This window comes from Amblyomma maculatum, chromosome 1 (assembly GCF_055883805.1).
Source record: "Amblyomma maculatum isolate TAMU_Amacu chromosome 1, ASM5588380v1, whole genome shotgun sequence".
NCBI classification, from domain to species: Eukaryota; Metazoa; Arthropoda; class Arachnida; order Ixodida; family Ixodidae; genus Amblyomma; species Amblyomma maculatum.
In genome coordinates, this window is record NC_139344.1 from 178,884,257 (window position 1) to 178,905,060 (window position 20,804).

At 48.1% G+C, this 20,804-nt stretch overlaps 1 protein-coding gene and 1 pseudogene across 1 annotated transcript; one reads left to right on the forward strand and one right to left on the reverse strand.

Moving 5' to 3' along the window:
- Positions 1–5,798: 5,798 nt before the first annotated feature.
- Positions 5,799–6,899, forward strand: LOC146205004 (uncharacterized). The gene is made up of 2 exons (XM_084605814.1): positions 5,799–6,518; positions 6,873–6,899. The coding sequence occupies exons 1-2, from the start codon at positions 5,799–5,801 to the stop codon at positions 6,897–6,899; spliced, it is 747 nt and encodes a 248-aa protein (XP_084461940.1).
- Positions 6,900–17,482: 10,583 nt separating this feature from the next.
- Positions 17,483–18,695, reverse strand: LOC146205005 (uncharacterized; annotated as a pseudogene).
- Between the last annotated feature and the right edge of the window lie 2,109 nt (positions 18,696–20,804).

The window sequence follows — 20,804 nt, forward strand, 5'->3', positions numbered from 1 at the left end:
AGTCTGGCGCCCTCAACCTCACCTAACCCACCCCCTTCCCCTCTAGGCCTCAGGTCATCCTCATGAATAAAGGTTTATGAATGAATCCCCAGCCATTGAGGCGCGACGCGACGGGCCGCACCAAGTGCGCCTCCATTGAGCGGCGTTCGCGTCGTCTGCTATCAAGCAGTGTTTACGTGCGCACGTACAGCCTGGTGTCTGCTGGTTGTGTCGCGCTTACAGCGCGCTTTTACTAACCTGTCTTCCTCTAACAAAACAAATATGAGCAGGCGATCATTCCGCGTCACAACGGAAGAAATAATTGTCCGTATTGAATGTACCGTGCTGGATGTACCGGGGCGTCTCAAACGCAGTGATAATGCCATTTGGCGTCGTGTTAAAGCAAAACTAGTAGCTTAGGTCCATATATCTTAAATGAAAGCGCCCAGCAATCGTGTACTCTGCTTTCAGTTCGCAATTTTAAAGCTGATGAAGAATGAGCCAGCCTGAACGCTGTTGCCGAGCAGAATGGAGATTAGCAGACCATGCAGTGCCCTCTGTACGTACGATCAAATTGTTTGAGTGCTTTTTTCTCGCCATATTAATTATTAAGGTAAAAGCGCTATCTAGCTAAGTGCTGCTGCTGCATTCCGTGCAAACCAGATGTTTCTGAGGAGCGGAGTAAAATATAGCGCCAAATATTTCATACCGGCGCGCGTACGGCCTATACAGTTCTTGCATGGCCGTGCAAGGACAATCTCGCTTCTTTGTTTGCTTGACCCTGTTTACTCTAAGAATAAATAAATAAATTTTCACAAGAATACGTAGAGAATCTATTTCTTCCTAAAACATTTTATATCCGTCCCCTGTTCTGGTAATAATCCTAAAATTTTGTTTTGCATATAAGGCTGGATAATTGCCAAAGATTTACAGTTGTAATTAATAATTGTGTCAAAACTCTCGTCCGAGTAAGAGTTACGATGCGCAGTTATAGTTGCAGTGTTGAGGTTGAGGTTGTTGCTGACTACAGGTGGGATTGACCTAGCGTGTTCAATTCCGGCAATTGCTCCACCGTAGCGCCACTTAAATAAATAATGTTCACAAGTCAGTCGCACATAATCACACGTAACAGATAACAGTCACTACTTCTTCACCATCTGGATTCCAGATCCGAGTCCTTCAAGGAAAGTTAAAAGAAGGCGTGCAACCTCCTTTCTACACTACCAGTTTCCGCACGGGTAGATAATGTCCTTAAATGAACTGTGAGGGGCTCCTTTTTTCTTGAGCGAAAAACACACTCCTTTCCGCGTTGTGCCCTGGACAGAACATAATGTAGTGTTCTATAGACCAATATCGATCTGTGACGTAAGCGAGATGCAGTGGCGCTTCTGTCGCTAAGCTGGGTCGACTGGGGGTGAAAAATAGGGCTAGCGCCCATAGGAATACATGGAACCGAAAGATTTCAAAGCAGTTTTCTCATTTCACGGGGAAACTATGATGTCGTTATTGGGCACAGAGCAACCATGAACATCCCAGAACAGATAGAGAAAGTATGAAATCTCATTACCGAGGCGAAATATTTTTAAAACACCGCGAAACGTATGGGGGTGCGAGATGGGAGGGCGACCCATAGAAACACATATAAACACAACTTACCACAACACTTTTCTCGTTTCGCGGAGCACCAGAAGTGGTGACCGGTCGTTAAACGTTGGCCAGCGCTTTGTAGAAGTGTGTGACAAAGTATGCTGCTTCATTGCGGAGGCAATCTACTTTTAAAACCCCCCATTGTCAAGAATCTGAGTTAGGCAGTGTGGTAGCGCGGCCCATACAAAATTTATGTAAAGAACGGTTCTCAAAGAAGCTGACTCAAAGAAGCCTACGAAAGCAGCCGTTTGTTAAGAGCTGGCGCATTCTTTCAAGACCATGAATATACGTATGCAACAACATTTCTCGTCTGACATCTCCATAAAGCATATTTATCAATAAATATATGTGCGGCGCGTTTCCAGACGAAACCCCACGTCTTGGAGGCGAGTCGCCCAAGCGGCGCCTATTGATTATTTTGCTTTTTGGTGAACGTCTTGTACCACGCCCTGACATCATGTTGCATGGCGGAAGTAAAAAAAAAAAAAGACATTCCAAGTACTGGCGAGGCGCATGAGCCGAGCAATGATTCCGTCGACACAGTTTATTTTGTAAATTGAGATTAATAAAACGCAAACTAACGGGCACGACGTTATTCCGGTCTGAAAAGATCGATTGTGGCTAAGTATAGGCGGTATTAAAACGAGTGCATATGAAGCTGCGTCGCGATACATGCATGTGGTGAGTAAGTGATAAGCAAATATTTTGAGAGGCTCTTATTTCCACGTCCGTGTACACGCTGGATGGTCTGCGCCGTCCGGGAAAAAACATAACTAAAGACGAGCTAGAAACCGCACAGAAAGCGTATAACGATATATGAGAACCATAGCGATACCACGGAGAAAAGGAAAGTAAACGAAAACATAGCTAATTAGCACATATGCCCGTTGATGACCTTGCGCGCACCCACCTGATTCAGTATAATCGTAGGCCTCCAGGGACTTGTATGCCTGGACGGTCTCTGCAGTGAAGCTATACTCACTACAAATACACTACAATTTTTCCATGTTTGTACAATGGTGGCAGAGCGCCCGCGTCAGTTCGGAGGACTTTCCAATGCGTTTCAGGCATGTGAAATGGATCCGGGTGCACAACGCCATCAATGTACAGCTTTTCATTGTATAGCGCTGTTTAGCCGAATCCGAAGAGTTTTCACGCAGTCCGACAATACTGCAGCGCACAATACATTCCCCTGCAAGTACTGCAAGTCTGGCGATCTATGGGACTGTTCACAACACGATAAACTGACCGCGCACAGTTGCAGACGACCATACACCACCGGCGTTGTCGATAGCAGACGCTCCGGAGCTGGAGGCGGCGAAATGGCGGCGACTATCGCCTGTTGCGCCGTCGTCTGCTGCAATGCGCGATTCTCGTTCGTTCCATATTGTCGTATGGCGTTTGAAAACTGTTTTTTAAATGTAATTCTGTCTAGGATGCATCATTTGAGCAACAGTATTATCAAGCTAATTTATCCCATGCGGCAGCATAGCAGACTGTAAACAAAACTGCGCGATTCGCATGAACCTTTTGGGGGTGTCCGGATTCGCAACATAGATTTTTCGAGGAGTTTTAAAAGTAGAGTGTCTCCGCAATGATGCAGTATATTTTGTGACACTTTCATTCAATGTGCTGACCAACGTTTAACGACCGGCCACGACTTCTAGTGCTCTGCGAAACGAGAAAAATGTTGCGGTAAGTTGTGTTTACATGTGTTTCTATGGGTCGCCCTCCAAACGCGCACCCCCACACGTTTCGCGGTGTTTTAAAAATACTTCACCTCGATAATGAGATTTCATATTTTCGTGATCTGTTCTAGGATACTCATGGTTGCTTTGTGTTGAATAACGAGACCATAGGTGCCCCGTGAAAGGAGAAAACTACTTTGAAACATTTCGGTTCCATATAATCCTATGGGCGCTAACCCTACTTTTCATCCCCAGTGGGCTGCGGCGCCTCGAGCGCCCCCTTTGTTTGTAAACATGGTGTTGGTCTATATCCCCGCACACAGCACATGTGGAACACAGCGGAGGCGTTGCCAAACTCGTCCTGTACATCCACACAGGGGTATGAGCAGAGCCCGTGCGAATGCGCTATAGCAAAGTGGCTTGGGATCTTTTCAGTCCTTTGGTCACACATCGCTTGTAGAGTGAACTCCAAAAGGAATTGAAAATTCATGTGGCCTGTTTCTCTTAACATCATTTCGGTGTCTTGAGGAACTCTTCTTGATGGGTGTTCAAAGAGCGCTTTATGGGCTAGGCTATCCGCCACCTCTTTGCCTATGACACCTATGTGAGGGCACCTATCGGAACGCACTGAAAAGTATCTGTTCTGCAGAGCATGCACCAAGCATAGACAGCTAAGGGACAAGTCATCAATAGGGAACCCGCGCTCTAAGGGCGAATTTAGAATCCATCAGGTTCACAATAGGTTGAGTCGGACATGAAGGTAGCTTCCGTAAAGCCGCTTCAATGGCAACGCTTTCTGCCGTTGTGGAGGACATGACTTTAGTAAAGCGTAAGGACCAAGAAGTATTCAATGATAAAATGTGAAATGTCGCTCCGTTAGCTCCTCTAACCTTTTCCACGGAACCGTCAGTAAAAATTTTAAGATGACGGGCTTACTCTGTTTCCAAATGCGCAAGTATACGAGCGAATGCGTTTCCGCCAAAGTATTGCAAAAACCAGTGCCACTGGGTGCCAGCGCTCCAGCGCCATACCTGATTATGGTCCCAGTATGACGCTGGAAACTGGGCGCACTGGGACGCGGCATACTGGGACGCTCCGCACTGGCGGCACTGTTCGCCCGGAGAAAAAAAGGCGTGGGATAAAAATTAAAAAGTAACGAAACAAGTCAGGTACATAAATAAAAACCTAAAAAATGTAAATGCGCGGGCTCGCATGCAGACGGCGGTGCGCGAGCACAGAGAGAAAAAAAGCGTGTCGCGCTCCTGTCGGGTACCCCGCGAAGCGCGCGCTGACAAGAGAAAACAAATGCCGTATTTTTGTTTCATTTTTCAATTCACCGGGTGTCGCAGCTAAGCCGACCTCCTGCAAAACTTTACGATGTTTCAGTTGATGTGTTATCTGTACGTTTGAATGGGTGTATCAAAAGAAATCTTGCAAATTCTGGCGACCCATTCCTTTATTGATGACAGAGTTAATTATATATGTTCCTGTAGATTCCTTCGATTTCGCTGACTGCCATGAATATTATTATAGAAGTGCGCATTTATACTGCGCTTATATTCGTACCCATTTGTTGTTCCGTAGTACGCACGGTGTTTGTACTGAGACTGAGATATGAAGACGTTCCAACTCCAAACTGCTGCGAGTGGTCGCGAAAGTAAATGCGGAATATAAGAGACGGGGATTTTTTTTTTTTTTATCTGGGGTGCTGAAGTAACAGTACTATTCTCAAGTAGTAGATTTGGAATTTCATTCCCTTTCATTTCGGAGCTGCGCAAACGGTACCTCGTTACAAACAGCTAGGCTGGAGGTTTTTCTCGCAAACACCCCAGTCAGAGTGGCGTCCGTGTGCTGTGGAGCGGGTGCGGTTCGCAACAGCTCAGCCAATTTCTGGCTCTTGTGCCCAGCCAATCTTTCCTGTGACACGTCAAAACGATAAACGGATCCAGGAAGGTACACGGACCCTAACCGCTGCCATCTTTTTGATGTGCCCCGCGATCTTCGAGAATCATCCAGTGAAAACGCCTCTGACAGCCACGCCGCCGCACTAGGCCTCGTCTCATCGAGGCGACCCTGTCCGGCGCGCCGCGTTCCTCAGTCCCCAACAACCATGGAGGAACCAGTGGATGCAGAGATACCCAACCCACAAGACTATCGCCCTGGTGAGTGGAAAACTGTCCTACGTGCTTATCGAGCTCAAACCTCAGATTCAAACGCGGCCTCAAAAAACCCATCAACGGCCTCAGTTCACGTCAACCCTAACGGAAGCAACGCCGGCGCGCCGTCGGACGCTGCACCTGGAACCTCTCGAGCCCCGCTCCAAGAGACGCCGCATGACGCGCGCGGTTGTGCACAAAAGTAAACAACTTGCCGCGCTGCCGGCAGGCACGATCCGAGTCGTATTTCGCCCGAGAGCTCTCCCTGGAAAAGCTTCCAGCTCCAAGTCTCTTGCAGGCACTGCATGCAACTCCGAGCTGCTCAGTGATGGGCGAACTGCACATCAGAGTTCATCCCACAAACAATACCTTCACGGTAGCGACGGTGGCGGAGGCAACAGCTCTCGCCTTAGTGAACATGCAGGAAATCACTATAGATGGCAAGAAATTCCCGGTAGCCGCGTATATCGCGGCACCTCCAGCGGCAGTCAAGGGTGTTATTTCCCGTGCATACTGGAATGAAGCACCAGATGAAATACTAAAGGACTTGCAGTATCGCAACCCGGAGGCCAATATCATGGCGGTTCGACGCATGGGGAAAATGTCGTCAATTCTAATAACATTTGCTTCTGGTCCGGTACCCCACACCATCAAGTACATGTGTGTTGTACATCGATGCACCAAATACAAGGGCAGCCCTGAAGCTTGTACAAACTGCCGGAAACCTGGTCACAGGTACGATGTGTGCCCTCTCCCAAGAAGCGGACTCTGCCCCCGATGTGGAGAGAATCACGACAGGCAAGAAGACACTTGCACGCCGAAATGCATTCTTTGTGGTGGGAACCACCTTACCGGTACAGGCTCATGCAAAGCCAGGACACCCCAGCCTCGACGACGGACAGCGCCGAAACCCAAAACAGCAGTGCCCACGGCAAAGGACTTTCCACCCCTAGTGCCTCGTCAGGATCGCCAGCCAGCCTGGACCAAAGCCAGCAGTACACCCCAAACATCACTGCGGGAGGAAGAGATAGCACTCCTGCGGGAAGAGGTAAGGCATTTAAGGGCAGCCGTTAGCTCTATTCCTTCAACATCCAACCAACCCCCTCAATCGCCAACACCCCAATCGTTCACACCCCCTCCCCTCCAAAAAAAACGGCGACCAGAAGACGTTCCAGACATTGACTCAAAATTCAAAGACTTTGCCCAAAACCTAGAAGCCAAGATTCTGGCTCAGACTCAAACGTACATTGAAACCGCCATGGCTAGGCTTACAGAAATAATTATCAGACAAGTAACCACATCCATTATGCAACAGATTCCAAAAATGATTGCTGGAATGTCTTCGAACCCCCCAGCTGACAACCCTACCCCAACTTCCATCCTTCGCCCTCCTACCCTCCAGCATGGCCCTGTCGACAGGAGGCAGTAACCCCCGACTACGCATTTTGCAATGGAACTGCAGGGGTTTCGCCGCAAACGAGACCCCCTGCAGCAACTACTCTCTGCTTCCTCCACACACCCCGATATATTAGCGTTCCAGGATGCTGGAACAAATGTATCACTGCCAGGATACGCTCTGGTACCCTCTGACATCACTCCCAACCCTAGGGTTACCACGTATGTTCAACACTTAATTCCATACACTTGTCACGAAATACACTCCCCGGTGGCTCACACATATTTAGAATTAATCCCGTCTGCTCAGAAATCCTATCCCCTATTCATCCTTAACTGTTACCTCCTTCCGAGGCAGCCGGTCTCCGAATTAATTGCTCTCATTAAAGCTGCATCCACAGTGGCAAAAAAGGACCCCCTCATTATTATAGGCGACTTTAACTGCGCACATGTAGACTGGGGACATGCGCACCAACAAGAGAGGAGCAGAATTACACAACACCCTTCAGATGCAGGGCCTCTCTATATATAATGATCTCAGCACACCTACAAGAATCGGCAATAGTGTCACCACCGATACTAGCCCAGACCTTACATTCGGCCGAAACCTTCCAACACTGGTATGGAGCAACTCGAATGAGACCCTGGGCAGTGACCATTATATAATAACATAAGAGCTTGACTTTGCCAAAAAAAGCTAAAATATACCGTGTCCGGCAAACTACCTGGGATAATCTGCGTAAGCACAGAGAGGCCAGAACATTAAAGACCCCCTTTAACCTCCACACATGGATGACACAGCTCAAGGAGGATGTCCAGGCTTTCACGCAAACTTTAGACACCACCCCCGAGACTCCCATTGCAGATAGTAGGTTAATGCACCTTCTCGAAGCACAGAAGAGTATCCTTGCGCGCTGGAAAAAACATAAGCATAATCGAAAGCTTAAACTTAAACTGGCGCAAATTCAAAAGCAAGTAGAGGAGCACAGCGCCGCCCTCAGTAAACATAACTGGCACCAAATATGCGATGGGTTGCGAGGTAATCTCTCCTCCTCCAGGGCCTGGCATCTTCTTCGACACATGATAGACCCCACACAAAATAAAAAGGAAACTCGGCTTACCCTCAAAAGGCTTATCCATAAACATCGATGTAGTCAGCAATCGCTCTTAGCCCAACTGCAATCAACTTATACTACTGTGGGCCAAGCAATATCCTATCCAGACTACTTAGGCCCTGATCAACCCTCCCTAGATGCCGCCATTATGGAGATCGAAGTTAGATCAGCCCTCCTTAAGCTACGCAACTCAACCCCTGGAGAGGACAAAATCACCAATGTCATGCTCAGAAACCTAGAGGACCGTTCTCTTTCCCTGCTCACTGAATACTTTAACGAGTGCTGGGAAGCGGGGCAGCTGCCGGATGAATGGAAGCACGGCAAAATAATATTCATTCTTAAACCAAACAAGCCCAAAAATGCCCAAAATCTCCGTCCCATCTCCCTGACATCATGTCTGGGGAAACTCTTTGAGCATGTCATCCTCACCCGTCTTACGCAACACATGGAATCCCATGGACTGTATCCCCATAGCATGCTAGGTTTTCGAGCTCATTTATCGGCGTAGGACGCCCTACTACAGATTTCAAATGCTATCCTCAATGATATGCCACACCACACCAGAGCAATACTGGCAGTAGACCACACCAAAGCATTTGATAAGGTCACGCACAGTGCTGTCCTGCAAGGCATTCAAGAGCTGCAGCTAGGGCCTAAGGCCTATAACTATATCAGGGCCTTCCTGAACGGACGCACCGCCTCCCTGAATATAGATGATATACAGGCCCCCTCTTTCACACTTGGTAACGTTGGCACCCCACATGGCGCAGTGTTGTCGCCATTCCTTTTTAATATTACCATGATCCCGCTGGCAAAGGCTTTAAGCAGTATCCCACACTTGGGACACACCATTTACGCGGATGATATCACGGTTTGGACCACATACGGCTCGGATGGAGACATAGAATCTACACTTCAAGAAGCGGCCACAGCTATATCTACCCACACGGAAAAAATTGGCCTTGAATGCTCCCCGACAAAGTCAGCACTCTTTCTACTCCGGCCGCGGCGTGTTCCTACCGCCCCCATAACAATTTATCTGCACGATACTCCCATACCACAAACCCCCAACCTCCGCATTCTTGGTCTGAACTTACAGGACACGGGGAAAAACGACCTTACCCTGAAGGCACTAAAACAGTCTACTTACTCCGTCATCCATCTTTTGAGAAGGGTTTCACACTCACGAGCCGGCCTAGATGAAGCTGACAATTTAAAGGTACTACATGCCTTTGTGCTCAGTCGCATTCTTTACACCTCTCCTTACCTGAACCTCTCCTGTGCAGACAAAGATAAAATCAACACCTTAATCCGCATGGCTACTAAAGCAGCGCTCAACCTACCGAAGACCACTAGCACGAACAGGCTCTTAAAACTAGGAATGCACAACAATATACAAGAACTTATAGAGGCACATCGGTACACACAGTACCTTCGATTGGCTGGCACGCAAACAGGACGACATATACTGGATACTCTCGGCATTCGCATACCCTCACATGCTGAAGAGTTAAACCCTCTCCCTCAGGCCGTGCATTCAGCGCTTATCCTCAAACCTCTTCCTAAGAACGTCCACCCAGAACACCATCAATCCCGCCGCGTCGCGCGAGCCAAAGCTCTCCATAAACACTATGGGACTGCAGAGGATGTCCGCTGGGTGGACGCCGCATGTGGTTCAGACCGTTCGGTAGCTGTGGCCTACAATCCAGCAGCCCCCCCACTCACTCACTTCATAGACCCTCCCTGTAACTCGGAAGAAGCAGAGGAAGTGGCTATAGCCTTAGCAATCGCCCAAACAGATGCGGCTTACATACTTAGCGACTCCAAAACAGCCATACTTAACTTTGCTAGCGGACGCGTCCATCCTCCCGCGTGGCAAGTATTGAGAATGTGCACCCTGAATTCTGACAGGCGTATTGAGCTTATATGGGTGCCGGCTCACTCTGGCAATCCCGGAAATGAGGCCGCCGATAACATAGCCCGAGGACTTATTAGCCGGGCAAATGGCGACCCATGCCGGGATTTCTCGAGGGAGCGGGCACATACATTTTCTGAGCTCACACAGCAAGCACGCTTTGCCCGTCGACTCTACCCCCCTCCCCACCCCCAGCTGTCTCACTCCCAACAAATCCTCTGGAGGCGTCTTCAAACCCGAACGCTTCTCACCCCTCAACTCCTATCTTTACTACCGACCCGTTTCCCCTGAGTGCACTCTGTGGAGAGTTGCACGCCACCTTGGACCACATTCTTTTCGGCTGCCCTGCCGATCCTCCCCTGCAGGGACAGCCCGCCATCGGATCATGGGAGGAATGGGAGACCCTCCTTACGTCGCAGGACCTGGACATACAACTTCGCTGTGTGGACCGGGGTGCCAGTGTCATGGCCCTACGTGACCTGGATACATGCGCGTAATGTGAGGGCCGTGCGGTGGCCCTGGGTCCTTGAAGGGTCCAAACTCGCTCGTTTAATTAAGTTTTTTCCTCCTCCCAGTCAAGCGTGCAAGTTAAAGTGCACTTCCGCGGAGTGCGCTTCGCAGCTTGAAAGAGACTTTACGCTACGCAGTGCTAAACGGAAAAGCGAAGTGCACTCGCATAAGCACTCGTTGGTACGAAACTAGCAACTGAAAAACATGTTTTAAAAAGAAATTGGAACCTCCAAGCGCGAAGTTCAGGAAACTGCTTTTTAAAGTAGGAAAACATTTAAAAAATGCTTAAAATTTGACACCGGGCCATGATTCATAGACCCCTTATCAACGAACACCGCGAACAATAACAACCGGATAACGCGGATCCGGCACCTGGTGGCAGCTGGCCTCTCACCCCATAATCCGCAGTCATATGCTGTTTGGACACTGGGACCGCATCATCGTTCACTCCTCGATTTCAAAGCATCAGCCAACCTTTTTTCATTTATTTGACCACATCCTTCATCCATCATAACATTCCTTTTATGCCCTGAGGCAATAAACTTCGCAAAATAAAAAAAAATAACAACCGCCCCCTAACTGAAAATGGCGTAGCCGCAGTGGCGCACCACTCATAATGTGGAAGTTGCGTATTCGGTTACATCACGTTTTTGTTATTTTATATTTTGATCATCGCTATTATAAAACATTTCATCAAATGAAAATATGTACAAAACACGTAAAATCAACTTGTATACATATCTTATTACATAATACATTTGTGACGAAGAAATTTCTGCCGGAGAGGCTAGGCATGGTAGAAGAACAAATGGTAGCGTAACTCCCATAGAAGCCTGCGTGTCGGCTCTGAGCGAGGCTTTAGTTTCCCAGCGCCCCCTGCGAACTGTGAGGCACAACAAACACGTGACGTTGCTTGTGACGTCACAGGGACGTACTTTTGGCGGGGAATTTGATCGTCTTTTTACTTGTAAACGAAAAACAAGGCCAACGACGACGGAGGCAGAACGATGCTCAGATAAGGCAGAAAAATGGACACCGTAACTGTTCAGCCAACTTGACATGGATTTCTACAGTCAAGTTTTACGTTAACTGATTGTATTGTATTGTATTGTATTGGGGTTTTATGGCGCATAAGCAACTGAGGCTATCATGCGCCAAGAGCAAGGTTAATCGTTAACTGAAATGTTACGGCATCTTTAACCACCTTGTCATAGCATCGTTCTGCCTCCGTCGTCGTTAGCCTAGTCTTTCGTCGCGCGTCATGTAAACGCATTCTGGGGCTTCGGCAAGCACATGGATAGAATCACGTGGCTTGAGGCATTTCACTAAGGGCATAAATGAGTGAAGCTGTGCTGCATAGAAAGCCAGGCTTTATTAATTCACGATTACTTACATGGACGATTCACGACAATGAAATCTTTAAGTGTAGGAAAGCGACCACCGCTCATTCGTCACGGTCTTCATGAAATCCTCGTGATAACAAAATGACCTCAGCGTAGGTCTCCTAACGAGACGCGGTGAGATTATAAAAGGGTAAAAAATCTTGCTAACAAACAAAGTACATATCAGTGTCAAAGAACAACAAAAACAAACGAACGGAATAACTAACGCTAGCGCTAGAACGCCAACCTGTAAGAGCTTAGGTAAGCAATTCAAATTGGGATTACTAGTATTTAGAAGTTAATGCGGCTGAGAAGTCAAAATATCTACGATATAGCTTTTCTCCAATAAATCTCGCCCTGTTCATGATTCCATTATTTTACTCGCGCTTCATTTGCCACTGAGAGGAGTCAATGTGAGGTTACAAATTTACCACTTAAGCATTTAACATGTTCATGAGAAAGATCCCATTGACAATAGGAACATCACTGTAATAACAGCTAAAGCACGTTCAGCGAACGTTGGTGCGGTAATACGACGCAGTAAGCAAAACACGCAGCAAAGGGAGCGGAACGGAAGGCTTTGAGCAATGCGACACGCATCTTGGGGGCAATAAAATCTCACCTTCACCGTTCAATTAAAACATGCAGCGATACGCCGCTCATGCAGACGTGTATCCGTAAAACAATTAAGCCACCACTTTTGCGACATGCCTGGGAGGCCGAGCCGAACCGCCGAGCTGTGACGCAGCATTGTCCCATCGTCCGGAAATGCGCACATGCAGCGGCAATCAGTTTCTCATCGAGCACACACAGTCTTCGCCTTGCTGTAAAGCTCTACCACAACCAGCATAATAAAATACTGACTGTTTGTTACAGATAACCCACTCTGTACGCAGCGCGCAACGATGAACGTTGAACCGGGGCCGATGACGCACCCATTCCGCGGATGAAAAAAGCCGCCATGTCTGAGCTTTGGGCAACTACGCAGCGGATAATAAGTGGCCGAGAGAGGCCGTTAAAAACAAGTTAAAATATTATTAAAAATGTGACACGTTTTTTCTTACGCAAGAAACAAAAACTGCATTCATTCCTGAGTGAGAATATTATGTTTACTTTCTAGTTCTTTGGAGTTCTGGCAGATCTTATTTTCTGTGCGCTAGTAATTTGCCTCACAGTTCGCAGGAGCCCTCATCATCGAGTTGATGCCGCTGGCAGTAGGCAGCTGCACGCGTTTTCTTCCAAGTTGCGCGACCAGTTGTACATTGACCTTGGGCTAGGCGCTCAGCCCATGCTCAGCCCTCGAAGTCTGTTTTGTGAACGCACTCTGACCTGAGTGCACACTTTGGCAAGTGAACTTATGTTACGCTGTTAAGCAGCGGCAGAGTGCACTTTTCGTAAGGGACACTCGCCGTAAGTGCACTTTATTTTGCGCGCTTGACAGGGATATCCGATCCAAACGAAGAACGGGTCCTTGACAAACTAAAATCATATAAAGCATGTGGCTCACAATTTGAGCTGAGAGCAATTTTATAGACACAACCAGAACCGAAACCAAGTGCGGCGTGGCAAACAAGGTTCGGGACAGTAAAGTTTCGGACGGGCGGAAAACCTATTGGACGGGCGGAAAACCTATTGGCTACGAAGGCCTGCCACGCAAATGAAGAACTGATTTATTTATAGGGAGGGAAAGGCGAGGTAACTGTCTCACTTGCTTTCTGTGGACACCGAAACCGCGCCAAGGGAAGGGAGGAAGATGGGAGTGAAAGTGGAAAGAGAGAAAGAGGAGCCGTAGTGGAGGGCTACGGAGTAATTTCGACCACCTGGGGATCTTTAACGTGCGCTGACATCGCACAGCACACGACGCCTCTTCGTTTCGCCTCCATCGAAACAAATGAAGAAGGAAAAGAAAGAGGTAGTGGGCGAGGTGAGGAAAAGGGCAGAGGAGAAAACTGAACAAAGAAAAGAAAAAAAAAAGCAAACAGTGGATGCATGGCGCGGAAAGAAGACATCATGAATGGGAGTAGGTCTAAGGAAGGGAATAAAGAAAAAGCATATCAACGGGGAAAATAAATTCAAGAAAAGTCCGCAGTCTATCTGCCAGACAGAGAACCCCTTTTATGAAAGCTGTGACGAAAATTTTTGCCAAGAGTAATGTAACTAAGTGCGCATTTACACTATGCTTTAATACTCATTTCTTATATTCATACCCATTTGCTTCCGGGCTGTACGCGCAGTGCTTTGCAGTAAACTGTGGATTTGCGTATAGCTACTAAAGCTAAGATGGCAATGCGTTCCAGCCCCAAAGCACAAGAATCGATTTTATTTCATTTTGCAATATGCAGGGCGTCATAGCTAACCTCGACTTCCGACAGATTTGCGTGGAATATTGCTTCAGTTGTCGCCTTTTAGCTTGATTTTTTAGTGCTTGTATCAAAAGCATCTTTCCATGTTGTCGTGAACAATTTGTTATTGATCAAATAGTTCATTATGTTTTCGCTGATTGCGAAGGACAATTTCTCTGATTGTGAATTTCGCTGATTGCGAAGAATAATGCTATTAGAGTGAGCATTGTTCTTGCTGCGGTTTACTACATGCTTGCTATAATTATACTCATTTGTATTGGCGCAGTACGCGCGGTGTTTGCACCGTTACCGAACCGTTACTCCAAACTGCGCTAGAGCACGTGAGAGGGCACCTTTTTTTTTTTCCTTTTTTTTTCATACATACGCGGAGCACACGACTTCCACCGCTGCAGAGAGGGCAGTCGCCACCTCCGCTTCTTTTTTTTCTTTTTCTGGCAGGAGAAAAAAAAAGTGCTGACGTAGAGTCACGTGGGAGCAGCGAGGCCCCGCCCGAACAGGTTTGTCGGTGTCCAGTCTGTCGGTGTCCCTTTCTGTTTGAACGTCGCGCCGCTCTATCCGTCGTGCGGTGTCCCCTGCCGCTGCCGACGCGACGGAGAGGAGCACCGGCTGTGAGAATGAGGTCTAATTCGTTTAGCTGTTGGCGTGACCTTGTCGAGCTTCTGCCCTGGGAGGTCCATTTCTTGTGAGGTGATCCGCAATTGCTTAGAAACTGGGGAAGCGTTTCTTACGATTTCCTATCAATCTCTCCATCACGTGGTGGTGAGAGAGGAATGGTGTGGTGGGCAAGATAAAAAAAAAATCAAATGTAACGGGAACAGAGGATGAGATAAGGAGGAAAATCTTCCCTTTCCACTGTCACCATCGCCTTCACCTCTCAAAAAGTTCCATCACTTCCTTCCTCCCGCTCAGAGGAAAATAGGCCATCTCACAGTGAGCCCCAGACTAGCCCCTTAACTTTTTATCTCGTATGGGCGTTAGTGGTTGAGCGCTTTTGTTCTGCGTGCTGCAAAACTAGTGCTCATTCATTACTCTCGCATTAATCAAATTGATCCCACCTTGTTGTGATTTTAGTTTGATGTAGTTAAAATAAGACTTATTGTTATTTTGGCTGTATGAAGAAGGAAAAGAAAATGCACGGGCCTGCTACTGGCTCTGTATCTGAGCCACCTCCGCTGCCTCGTGCGGACAAAAGAGAGAAAGTAGAGAAGAAAAAATAAAATAAGACTTGGGGTATACTACAGGTGCGCGCAGGCCCAGGGCCTCTATTTTTCATCCCGGTAAAGAAGTTATACACAACGTAACTATAGTCGCTCCCGGATATATCGAACCCAGATATATCGAATTGTTGCATCCCTAGTGAAAAAAAAAATAAAAAAAAATAAAAGGAACTACGAGTCATAATAACCTCATGCAGATTTTCTCGAACCAAACTCATACAAATTGCATGCACTCTCATACCTTGATGATATTTGAATGAGATGATATGAGATTTGTGCGAGTCAGGAATGAAACCATGTATGAGTTTATCTGCCATATGGGGAGCCATAAACATTATGACAGCTGCAGCCAAAAAAAGATAACTTCAATGGATATCGAATTTCAACCGACTCATATGCAGCGATTGCAGAGCTGACGGCACCAACTACAGACGACGCAGTGGCCAAGGACATCAGAAAGAGGCTGAAGGGAATGCTGGAAATTGGAATAGAAAAATTATATGGACACCGGGACATACTGGCACGGCGGGGGAAACGCAGCCGCGCAAGCGGGTGGGCTTGCTGAAAGGTACAATGCCCCACACCCCAACTCCATGCCTAACCCAATAGACTTAAATCCTTACCAAACAACGCTCACTAAAGGCTACCCTGGCAGATCGATGATGCACTATGCACGCACCAAAAGAAAACACGACAGCAAGCTTAGATTATATGAAGCGACACCAACGCCGGTGTTTGACAACACGAAAGGGCTCAATCGACCACAAGAGATATTTCTCAACAAAGTAATAACAAACGCTGCTTACACACGTCACATACTTGACAAGTGGTTTCTCCGAAGACACGAAACAGACAAACACAACATATGCACCCAATGTCAGGAACAGTGTACAGAAGACCTAAAACACCTTCTATGGCAATGTCCATCGTTTTCACGAGGAAGAAACAAAATTACGCATATTCCACACGACGACATGCCCACCCTAGCAGATCAGATTCTATCAAGCAACAAAATACAACACTCCATTGCTACATACGGCAGTGAGAGCGGCCTGCTTCGAGTAGTGTGAGAGAGGTCGACTTACAGTGCGAAGATCGGCCGCATGGCAAGCAATAAGCAACAGCTTGAAGAACCGTGAAGACGAAGCTACACTCCCCTCCCTCCTAACACTCTAAGTACCCAAAAAGCAGCCGAGAGCCATCCCTTCCTTTAAATAAAGGCTTCATTCATTCATAGCTTTCTCATAGCTTTTTCGGCAGGGATATATCGAAATCTCTGAATATCCCCTTGAAAATTCCACGCAAAAGTATAGGAGCTGTGTTCGCGTTTATCGAATTCGCGTTCCGACCGGACATTCGATGTATCAAACTGCGCGCCGTGTCTCCTGCGTGGGTCTCTTCTAACAGGAGTACGGCGATCAATTTACGCGCACGGAGCCGAGTCGGGCTCTCCTCGTGCTGCAAGGGGAACGTCGAGTTCGCTGGAAGTAACTGATCTGGCGGTTTTTTAAGGCCTGGCACTACTAGCCGCAATCACGGATTTCGCCGATGTCTGTCCGAAGCCGCTCACTCTCCTCTCCGTGAACTTGAAGTGGAGAACGAGAAGGTGGAGACGCGCGCGTCGCGCGGCTCAGCATTCAGGAGGCGGAGCGGCCGCACAACTGCAGCACAAGGCGCTCTCTCTCTCTCTGTCCATCCGTCTGCTTGAACTTGAAGAGGAGGAAGGGGAAGTGGCGCATTACACGACTTAACACTGAGGGGGCGGAGCGGCCGCATAGATGTAGATGGCTCAAGGCCGGGGGGCTGCCTGCGTGACGTAGACCGCACGAGGCCGCCGTCCGGCGCAAGTGAAGGAGCGCTTCAGCACAATCCGCATAATAGACCGCTCAGGCGATTTTTTTTTTCTTCGGCTACGTTTGCAGTAATCTGCCTAAATTCAGGCCTTAAAACACAGCAGAGAGCCATATGTTTTCTATACGCATCGGCGTTTTACTCATTTTTTGGCCAGTTTGCTGCTTCCGCTTCTTACTCTTGTTGTCCGAGTCTGACACCTTGTCATTCAATCGTCGGCAGAAATTTTGGGAAGAAAGTTTGTGCTGCACCACAACACATATTTCAGCACTCACTCGTGTATCCCTGTTCACAGACGTCGAAGTCTGAAGGCTCCTCATCGCTGAGCAGTTGGAGTGCGAGTTCCGCAGCGACTTGGCGCTGGTTTCGGACCTTTAGAAATTCTGCTCGCTTGGACAACTCTTCCACCACAACGTAATAGTGAGCCACAGCATTCACAGCTGGCATTGCTGGGTAAACCAGCCTACCCTGTCAATTTATTTGACAAGACTGTACATGTGATTGTCAGGCGAAACTGTGACAGTCTTGTCAACTGTCAAGGTCTCCTTGCATTTGTCGCATTTCAACCTCTTCAGAGCGATGTGCACCGAGTAAGCAGCCACATATGCATGACTGGAATTGCATCTTTCAGTTTTGACCGCGCCTGTTCGGTCACAACAATGTTGCATTTTTTGCTTGGCACGGCTGCTTGCATTTGAAGCTCTTCCCAATTTTGAATTTTCTCATTGTCAGTTGCAGATACCGCGCTCATTTGTGGAAGTGTGCTCTGTAGTCGCAACTTGTTCTCATATTCATAGATTTGCCTTACAGACAAATGATATTGCGAACCAGCCAGTCGTCGGTAACATCCATAGCAGTCTTCTAGAAAGTCGGTCTGGAACTTCCCAAGGAGCACAAAGGACATCTTGAGCTCCTCAAAGCAGTATCTTACATTCTCAATAAATGCCTGAGTCGTCTGGATCAAGGAGCCATGAGTTTCATAAGACAGTGTACAGGCGTCCGCCCTCCTTTCCTTCCATTCCTGCAACCAGTCCAAGAAATCGCTCAAAAAGGAAAGCCTCGAGTCGAATGGAGAGGGTAAACGGGTTGTTGATATCTCTTAGTCTCAGTCCTTTGAGAGGAGTTTTGACGTTGACAACTTGCGACCATTTTACTATTATATCTGTGAAACTGGTAGTTTTTTCGTGGTGTTTTAGGTTGTGTTTGGCTCCAATCACTCGAATCACTCTATTCAAGTCGGATATCTTCTTGGCGATGTAGTGGAGGAATGTGCCGTCTTGCTGCCCTAATTGGGGGTTCATCCCGAGTGATGAACGTATTTATCGAATAATCCTTGGGTGTGGCATGATGATGCTCCCGTGACTTCGAATGTATGAGGCGATATTGTAAAAAGTATGCAGCAGTAAACCATGAAGCCTGCAGAATAGCGCCGTCGTTCTTTTTTTGTTGACATTAGCTGCACTTGCTCGGTCAGCAATTGAATGGTCGGGGAGTTATCTCCTTGCGCTGCGGATATTCCACTCAGAAGAGAAGCGGCAGTCTCGCAGATGTCTATGTCTGAGCTTTGAGAACTTGAACTCACGGCACTGTCAAAATCCTCGGCTCCCTCAAGAAAATCCAGCAGCCGTCGTTTGCTGTCGACCGCCAGCGGAACTAGCACTTTGGACCCGAGAAGCTTCACTGGTGCTTTTACGATGGTTACTGTCGGCTTTTATAACAACAGAGTATCTAATCCAAGTAGTCTCATCGTTACAAATCTGAGCCGAAATAACGTGTTCATTGAACTCGATGGCATGCCAAAATGTCAGCTGCTTTCGTCGAACGAAGTTCGCCAAAGCTTTCAAATCGCAAAGCGCATTCGCTTGCCCTCTGGGTCCTCTCGTATGATCCCTACTCTGGACAGGTAGCATGGACAATCTGGGAATACCGTCGGTACGGCCTGAGTTCGAAGCCGCAAACGCTAGAGCGACGTGGTCATTCTGCGGCTGGTGGCTTGGTCAGTATAGTTTGCTTCTCGAACGTTGTCTTCGGCTTTAAAGTGACGTTCGCAGATCGAAACAAAATAAATATATCCTAACATAAGTACGGCTACTTGACATCGCAAGCTATGAGTAACGCATTTATCCTTTACGTGCCACAAAGGAGTTGTAAGCAAAGCTTGCAACCCCAAGGGTTGCAAGCAACTTGCTGGGAAAATAATAAGCAGAAAAACTGTCTCACCCAAGAGTTTGCTGAAACGACCAGGTTTTCGCGTGGAATTGCACGTATCCAGGCTTTTCTTGCTTCGTCGGCTTTAGGGAACGAGAAGACGTGCACTTTGGGGCCTGTCTTGTAATTTCCGTTGCACCGCGGCACACTTCCCAGGCATTTCGCAGTTGGTTCTAATTCTGCACAGCCCTGTTCGGGACACATAACACGTGATAAACACCAATATCAGTCGCCGTTGCCAGTTCACGCACAGAAATAAAGATTCGAGCAAACGACCACGTTTTTCAGCCACCACGTGCGCGTTCAAACATGCCACTGCAGCCGCCGCGCCGAAGACGACCGTTGGAAGACGACGGCCCCACAACGATGACGTATGGTCACGTGGCCACGGGAGCTCCCCGGCCTGGCGTTGTGTAGATGCACGCAGTGAGAGAGTAAGACAGCGAGAAAGGGGCGTGTCTGTTGCAGGCGTGGCGGCCGTCACTGGGCAGCGTTGCACAAGCGTGTGTTCCTCCGCAGTGAGCAGTGGTGAGCCGCTCGCGCGTCCTCAACTTCGGCATCTCTACCCTTGCATCAGTCACTCCTCAGCCTTCACGGACAGCAGACGTGTAGGCGCGGTGCTCCCTGTACCTTGGCTCCGAGCCGCTCGCCGCGTCGTGAAGCAGCTTGTGCTTATACCTCCGCGCCTAAGCAGTACTTCGCATTTGAGTGACTATGCAAATCGGCCGTTATTTATTTTTATTTTTTTTCATCACGATGCCACTTTCATGCGGGAAAGCCCGCATTCAGTGTAGCGGTTGTGATTCGGTGAAGCCAGCCTAGCTAACAGAAGGCTTGAGGCGGTTTTCGCGTGGCCTGCTTCCCTGCTTGAGTCCACGCGTTTTGACGCCTGGCAGGACGTGACGATCAGTGCGCGTGCGTCTTGCGGGTCGCCGCAAGCGGCAAGCGTGTGCTGCCGCTACGCTGGCGGGCAAAACGCCGCTGCAGGAAGCGCGCCATAAGCATAATATTCACATTTCTGGATTACAGAGAGGCTTTTCTGTCAGCATGTTTTATATATCGAATTATCGCTATATCGAAGTATTGCGATCCTTTTACAGTTCGATATACCTGGGATCGACTGTGTAGGGCATGAACCGCTGGCAGGAGCAGCTTATATGGGTAGCATCAAACGAGGCTAATTTTCTATGCTTGCTGCTGCCTGCTAAGAGCTGATCGGCAACGAATAAGAGGATCGTGTGGAGTGCGTGTGAGCCTGGACGCCGCCGCTTCGCCTGGCTCACGCTTCTGCTCCTGCCAAGCCGCTGATTTAGGACATCCTGGCCCTGTCCTTCCTAGTATGCCTTCTCGGATTGCTGCAACAACTCGTGAAATTGTG